Here is an 8,560-nt window from a genome sequence, read left to right as displayed (position 1 = left end):
GCCTGTTTCCACCCCTACCTGCTACACATCCAAATCTTTTTGACAAGAAATTCCAACCAAGTTGACCAAACCCCAACAAAGATCACTTTCATTACACGCAGCGTATACACACGCACGCTTCACTAATGCAAACATATCCTTCTTCGTCTCCGTGTTCCTTCTTCTTCTTCTTCTTCGCATTCTTCCTTCTTCTTCGTCGCGTTCCTTTTTTTTCTTCATGTGTTTTCTCTCCATCAATGTTCTTTTATTGCTGTTGTTATTGCAGTATTTTTTCTTCTTTTTTTCTTTCTAATAATTTTGCAGCATTTATTTATTTTTTTTAATTCCTGTTAATAGAGTGAAACAAGAAGAATTATTAGAAAATGAAATAAAAAAAAGAAGTAGCAAAATGTGAGGAGGAGGAAGAGGAAGAATTTTGAATTATATAGAACTTATTAAAATAAAAGTACACCAAAATTCTAAACAAATACACATAAATATCTTAGTTTTTACACCGAAATTTTGCTACAAAAGTACAAAAATGTATTTTTTGATGCTATTTTTTTCATTTTTTTCTTTATTTCTTTCTTTCTTTTAATTGAATGAATGTAGGTTCATCCTCTTCCTAATAATTTAATAGCATTATATATTTCTTCTTCTTTTTTGTTTGATTTTTTTGTTTTTAGTCTTATTGAGAAAGTAAAACAAAAAAAACTTGAAAAGGTAAAACAAGAACGAAAAGATGAATAAGAAAAAGAAAAAGAAGATGATGATGAAAATGAAGAAGCAGCAACAGAAGATGAGGAGGAGATAGAGGAAGAGTTTTGAATTATGCAAAAGTTATGAGAATAAAAAAATTTATTAACAAATATACGTATATTTCTTAGTTTTTACACCGAAACTTTGCTACAAAAGCAAAAAATATCTTCTTTAATACTATATTTTTTTCTTCTTCTTCTTTTTTATTTTTTTTTTCTTTTTTTTAGTTGAATAAATGTAGGCTTATCTTCTTTCTAGTAATTTTGTAACATTATGTGTTTCTTCTTCTTCTTTGTTTAATGTTTTTTATTTTTATTATTCTTAAGAAAGTAAAACAAGAAGAAACTTGAGAAGGTAAAAAACAAGAAAAAATATGAATAAGAAAAAAAAGATGATTATAAAAAAGAAGAAGCAGCAAAAGATGAGGAGGAGGAAGAGGAAGAATTTTGAATTATGCAAAACTTATCAGAATAAAAAAACACTGAAATTTCTTAACAAATACACATAAATTTCTTAGTTTTTATACCTAAACTTTGCTAAAAAAACACAAAAACGTCTTCTTTAATGCTGCATTTTTCTTCTTTTTCTTTTTTCTTTATTTCTTTCTTTTTTTTAGTTGAATGAATGTAGATTCATTGTTTTTATTCTTGCTAAAAGAGTAAAACAAGAAAAAATTTGAGAAGGTAAAACAAAAAAGAAAAGATGAATAAGAAAAAAAATGATGATAATGAAAAAGAAGAAGAAGCAGTTGCAAGACGTAGAGACGGTAGAGTAATTTATCATGGCCCAATGCAAGTAGTTATGAAATGATTAACACTTTAGTATTGCGACATCTCATTAGCAAGTTAATGTGCATGAATAATCGGGATAAATTGTGTGCTTTTTAGTTGGGTTGTAGATAATATTCTCTCTCACCTTCAAGAAGGAAGGATTGGACCCCTCATCGTCTGTGGTGAGTTTTGAATTACGCAAAACTTATCAGAATAAAATACACCGAAATTTCTTAACAGATACACATAAATTTATTAGTTTTTACACCGAAATTACTTAGTGATTACGACACGCAAACTCAGTTTGAAAACAAGCACATAAAAAAGACTGAATCATGAACAAAAACATATCCAAATTAATTTTAGATCGGACAACGTCATTAATATGACAAAATTCAACAATAACGATAATAATAACGACAGTAACGATGAAGATGACGATGACGATAACGGTAATGACGAAGATGATATAATGATAACAATGATAATATGATGATGATGGAGAAGGAGGAGGAGGAAAACAAATGAAAAGAAGCTATGGAGCATTGACACTTTCTTGATTTGTCGTGTTCACATGTCGGACACATTTTGGACACGACACTCTTCAATACTCATCTGATACGTGTGTCTTCTCTGTTAACCGTGTCTTAATAAAGAATAAAAAAAATTTCGGACACTCTTGGACACACCTAAATACCATCACGTGTCATCGTGTTCAGTCTTATTATTAACATGTATTTTTAAAATGAGTTTAGAAATATTATATATTATTAATTATTAAATCAAAAAATATTTTAAATATTTTATATGATTAAAAGAAGGCATTAAAAATAATTAAAAATTTAATTTATATTTTAATATCAATAAAATATCAAAATATCATTACAATTTATCTAAAAGATATATATATATATATATATATATCATATTCCCGTGTCTTATAAGAATTTCAAATTCGCATATCTGCGTGTCCTATGTCGTGTCCCATGTCCGTACATCATAGAAAATAAGAAATCAAATGGAAAAGAGGAAGACGAGGAGGAAAAGGTAGCAATGGTAGTGGTGACAATGATAACAAAAAAAAAAGAAAAAACAGCAACTGAAATGTTAGTAAGAAGGAGAAGGAGAAGGAGAAGGAAAAGGCACGTGATTTAAAAAGCGATTATAATAACTTAGTTAGAGTTAGTTAAGTATTTTATTTGAATGTAAAATTTTATTTGCTAACTTAAATATCGGAGTTTTTTGCAGATACAACCTCCTATTTCTTCACGAGAAACTCAAATGACGACTACATAATATTAGCTTACATCAAATGTTTCTCCAAAAAAAATTTGAACCACACGTTGTGCCTAAAACAATTCAATTTTAGATAACCCTAAAAATAAGTATAAAATCTTATTAGAACCTAATAAAATCATTAAGAGATCGATATTCAATAATGTAAAGGGATACTTAATGGCCTCACATTAATGTAAACCCTTAATTACTACCCACATTTTCTGGATTTGGGAGTCAAAACTCAAATCACACTAAAATAAAATCAGGTTAAAACTTAAAAAGCGATAGCTGTGTATTGTGTAGCCTAAAGCCTGGTGTAACTGAGCATCATTATAAACTTACCTTTTAATATATATGGAAGGGAAAAAGAAAATTTATTTTAAAAAGGAAAGGTCCCAATTATTTTGTCTTTTTGTGAAATGAGATATGCCGTTAGCAGCCACAAGAAGAAAACAAAAAAAGCAGCACACTCCAAATAAATAATAATAAAAAAATAATTATATGATAACAAAACAAAAATATTCAAAATCTGAGTCTCAGAATCAAAGCAGAGAGAGAGAGAGAAAGGCTGAAAGAGAGTGAAAAACTCCAACAAACAATTCCGTTGGCGTTGGACCCTAAAAAAAGTGTTAAGAGCTTTCAATAAAAAAAACTATTCATATTTCCACATTTTCCGATTTCTGAATCGAATGAGATTTGACGCAGAAGAAGACGCTGCTGCAGCACTTGAACGAATAACAACAACACCGCAACCACTTAAACGATGTCGTTTCCACCTTCCAACAACAATACCCAGAACCAGAATCAGCATAATGCGATTATAAAGAACCCTAACCCTAACAATTTCCCAATTTCTTCTCCCACAAAGAAGAGAGCTTCAAGGTGGTCCGATATCTGGCTCAAGACCAACACCAACGCCAAGAATAATAATCCCCTCAACTCCATGGTCGTTGCTATGCAGCTTCACTCTCTATCTTCTTCCCCCAAACACCCGAAATCGATTCCCAATTTCTCAATCATGGACCGAACCCTACTCTTATCCGACGAGCTTCTTTTGAAGATCCTCGCCAAGCTTCCAGATTCTCAGAGGAACTCAAATTCCCTCGTTTGCAAGCGGTGGCTCAACCTCCAGGGTCGACTCGTTCGTTCCCTCAAGGTATTGGACTGGAACTTCCTCTTATCTGGTAGGTTGATTCACAGGTTCCCGAACCTAAATCACGTTGATTTGGTCTCTGGGTCTTTGATTTCTCCGAGAAATTCCGGAATTTGTTTGAGCCATCGTTATCTTTCCATGCATGTTGATTCTGCGTCTTCGCCAAGTTGGTGTTTTGGTGAGGAGAATTTGCTCCCTGTTGAGGTCATTGACAATGGCCTAATTGCTCTTGCCGGTGGCTGCCCCAATTTGCGCCGGCTTTCGGTGATCGGAGCCAGCGAGATGGGCCTGCTGAGTGTGGCTGAGGAGTGTTCCACATTGCAGGAGCTTGAGCTGCAGAGGTGCAGTGACAATGTACTTCGAGGGATCGCGGCTCGCGCGAATTTGCAGATCTTGAAACTTGTGGGGAATGTTGATGGTTTGTACACTTCAGTTGTGTCTGATATTGGGTTAACCATTTTGGCTCAGGGGTGTAAGAGGCTGGTGAAGCTTGAGCTTAGTGGGTGTGAAGGTAGCTTTGATGGGATCAAAGCCATTGGCAAGTGTTGCCAAATGTTGGAGGAGTTGACTTTTTGTGATCACAGGATGGATGATGGGTGGTTGGCAGCACTCTCATTTTGTGAGAATTTGAAGACATTGAGGTTCCAGTCTTGCAAACGGATCGATCATAATCCTGGTCTAGAGGAGTACTTGGGTTCTTGCGAGGCACTCGAACGGCTTCATTTGCACAAATGCCAGCTGCGCGACAAGAAGAGTGTTGCGGCCATGTTTTCCGTGTGCAGGGCTGCAAAGGAGATCATTATCCAGGATTGTTGGGGATTGGACAATACCATGTTTAGCTTCGCAAATGTTTGCAGGTAAATGGGTCCTCTTTTAACATCCCCACTGGATTTGAATTCTGAATTCTCATATCTGCCTTCTAATTTGTTATTATTGAAGTTTCTGTATTCATACATGTGGAATAATTGTAACTGTAATCTGGCACCCTCTGCATTTGCAATCTGGTCTTTAGACACTGCAGATCTATAAAGAAATCTTAGAAGTTCATAAAAGTGCAAAAACCACTTTTGATTCGATGTGATCCAGGTGTTGGTGTTGGAATCGCTCTGTTCCATGAGATTATTGAGGAGTTTCAATTAACTATTAATATTCCTCAACTCCAATTTATTTGTAACATATAATGTTAAAACTTGATTTTTACATGTAGTTATTACTCGAAACGCTTTATGAGTTATGCATTGACAGTTACTACTCTTGTACTTTTTCAGGCGGGTAAAATTGTTGTACTTAGAAGGATGCTCAATGCTAACAAATGAAGGTTTGGAATCTGTAATCCATTCTTGGAAGGAGCTTCAGAGCCTTAAAGTAGTGTCATGTAAGAACATAAAGGACAGTGAAATCTCTCCTGAACTAGCAACCTTATTCACCACTCTCATAGATTTGAAATGGAGACCAGACACCAAATCACTTCTTCCATCAAGTCTTGCCGGAATAGGCATGGGTAAGAAAGGTGGTAAATTTTTCAGGAGGGTGTGATATGTAGTTATCCAAATTGTCTTAGAACAGGAAAAAAAAAAAAGAACAGATGTTATTTTCACTGACAGTGAAAATTTGTACCAATATGTAGTAGTCACTTTGTTACTGTTAACTTAGATGTTGACGGTTGAAATATCATTGTTGTTTTCTTCCGTCCAACTAAGGGAATAGCATAGAAAAATGTAATTATGTATAAGTCTAACCCAGTTCACTTGATGTAGAAATTGGGTACCTTAGCTTGTTCCCTTACTTGCATTCTTTTTCTTCCATAGATGAAAGTTCAGTTCAAATAACCAAGCTACCGTTATTGGTGGGCCTGGTGCCCTTTAAGATATACAATAAGCTTTTGCATAATTATGATTGTTTATTGCAACATTACATCACATCATCACATGTGATTTGATGCAAAGCAAGTATGTAGTTTCAACTTTCAATATCAATGGGATGCGGATACTCCTTCCGTTTCAAAATATAGTTACTGTTTGTCTTGTTTCCCTTCTCACTATTCACCATCAATCATTTACTCTTTCAATGTTGCCGAACTGTAAAATATTTACCCTTTTTTAAAAGGATTTTGATCTTTGCAAATTGAGTATAGTTAAGATGAAAAGTATTTTATATTCTATCTTTACAAACATTAAATATTTTTCGTATTTTCATTATATATAACAGAAAAGCTCTACATACAAGCCATTAGGGCTTGTATGCTTTACAAGTTCATTAACCAATAAACCCTCAAAACGCGCTGCAATCCTACGTCCAATACACGCGCTATATAACTACCAAATTTAAAAGATTTGTTTCCTTTATTCGTTCTTCTTCTTGTTCTTCTTCTTCTCGTTCTTCTCTCCTTATTTCTAGATTTGTTTCGTTCTTCGTTCTTCTCCTCGTTCTTCTTCTTCTCGTTCTTCTCTCTTTTAACTCCAGCTTCGTTTTCTATCGATTTTTGTTTACTGAAATCAAAGTTTGGATTCGTTTTGAAGATAATGGTTGATTCAACGTTAGATTCTCAGCTGAATCAAGGTGAAGTGGATTATGAATTTGAATCTAACGAAGTTCCTGAGGTTTGATTTACTCTGAATTTTGTTGTAGTAATTTGTATAGCATTGTGTAGCTGAATAATTCGTGAACATTAACTGTCAAAATAATGCATGAAGATAAATCTGTGGATTGAATGTAATGTATTAGTTTTGATTAATTATCTGAAATTTATAGCAGACGCTCGGGTGTAGATCAGATCTTTTTTGGGTGTATTTTTGCTAGAAGTGTGGGTGTATTTACAGTTTACTGTTTTTTCTGTTATTTTAACTGAGTTGTTGTTGTTCAGGTGTATTATATCAGACATGATTGGATGTGTTTTTAGTTTTTGACATGGTATATTCTGCAGCCTATGTATTTACAGTTTATGACTTTTATTGTCATTTTAATTGAGTTGTTGCGGTTCGGATGTATCATATCAGACATGATTGGGTGTATTTATAGTTTTTGACATGGTGTATTCTGCAGCCTCTCTCTGTTGTTGATGACCAGTTTGTTCCCAAGGTTGGAATGACCTTTACCACCCTTGAAGATGTTGGAAAAGTTTACAGGAACTACACCAAGGCTGCAGGGTTTTTTACAAGAGTTTGGAGCACAATTAGAAAGGGAAACGAGATTAAGAACCAATTGATTACATGTAGCAGAGAGGGAAAATGGAAATCTAAAATATCTCAAACAACACAGGAAACTAAGCATGTCCATTCGTCGTACAATAGAGAATAACGAGGAGGCTGGTATTAGACTAAGCAAAACTTACCAATCATTTGTTGCGGCTGCCGGGGGTCATCGCGAGTTAAATTTTATTGAAAAGGATGTGAGGAATTACATTACGAGAGAAGTGCGAGAAGCGTGGGTGTGCTTAAAGACTCATTTGATAGGAATTGAAATGATTTTCTGCTGAATTTTGGTCTTGTGGATAACAAGTGGCTTTCAGGTAATGTTTGTTTAAAATCTGCAGCAGAGGTGTAAATTTAATTTTTTTTCGGGTGTATTTATAGTCTGTGTTTGGGTGTATTCTGCAGATCTCTATGAAGACCGTCATATATGGGTTCCAATCTATATGGATCACCACTTCTAGACAGGGATGAGAAGCACACAAAGGAGCGAGAGCATGCATTCTTTTGGGTGTAAAAGCAGTGTTCTTTTGGGTGTATTTCTGAATTTTCTTGTATTTCACATTTTACATATATATACATATATATACTTCAGAATCTTGTTTTTATGTTATAAAATACTATTTTTTTTACAACGGTTTAAGGGTTTTAGGTATTAGGGTTTAGGGTTTTAAGGTTTACGGTTTAGGTTTTAGGGTTTACGGGTTAGGAGTTAGGGTTTAGGTTTTAAGTGTTTAGGGTTCAGGATTTTAGGGATAAAGCATCAGCGGGATAGATTTTTTGGTGTATATTCAACTTTCTTTGGGTGTAAAAAATGGCAGGTTATGGGTGTATATTTGGTTTGATGTTTTTCTTCATATTATAGTACCTGTAATTCATACATTTTGAATACAGCAGAGAGAGTTTAATTATTGAAAGAAATTTTACAATAAACTGGATTATAATTGAAAAATTTTTACAGCATGTGTTCAATTTGTTACAGGACTATATAACATTTACATTAATCAGTGTCAATATCCTTAGAATCTATTTGACAATTTGGTGATGCACCCTTAGCGGCGGGATGTGCATCAGGCCACCAAATCCTTAACAATTGTTTTCTTCTCCTCGCTCATGTTTCTGAATTTCTCACTTAACAAATGTGTTGTACACTTAAGGTCTTTGGTTTGCTGTAAACAAAGCAAAATTATAGTCAGATATATTTCTATTATATAAAACTGATTTCATCTAAGACATATATTTGTTCTTACATTTTTTTCAGCTTGGTTTCTGCCTGCCATTTTTTCTGAAATGAAAAATACACCCATAGATATGATTCAGATACACCCATAGATATGAGTCAGATACACCCATAGATATCAGTCAGATATCACTCAAACATGCATTAATATACAAGGTCAAGCAACATTACAAGGTTAAGCAATATATACCCA

The 8,560-nt window shown here is 33.9% G+C and overlaps 1 protein-coding gene across 1 annotated transcript; it reads left to right on the top strand.

The window, feature by feature from the left end:
- The first annotated feature begins 3,294 nt into the window (after positions 1–3,294).
- On the top strand, positions 3,295–5,945 carry LOC112789447 (F-box protein At5g07670). The gene is made up of 2 exons (XM_025831345.3): positions 3,295–4,796; positions 5,208–5,945. Exons 1-2 carry the CDS (start codon positions 3,550–3,552, stop codon positions 5,473–5,475), a joined length of 1,515 nt encoding a protein of 504 aa, XP_025687130.1. The 5' UTR covers positions 3,295–3,549; the 3' UTR covers positions 5,476–5,945.
- Positions 5,946–8,560: the final 2,615 nt, after the last annotated feature.

The sequence above is a fragment of the Arachis hypogaea genome, chromosome 3, assembly GCF_003086295.3.
Source record: "Arachis hypogaea cultivar Tifrunner chromosome 3, arahy.Tifrunner.gnm2.J5K5, whole genome shotgun sequence".
Lineage (NCBI taxonomy): Eukaryota > Viridiplantae > Streptophyta > Magnoliopsida > Fabales > Fabaceae > Arachis > Arachis hypogaea.
The sequence above is the reverse complement of the archived record's forward strand: the minus strand, read 5'-3'. Positions and strand labels throughout refer to the sequence as shown.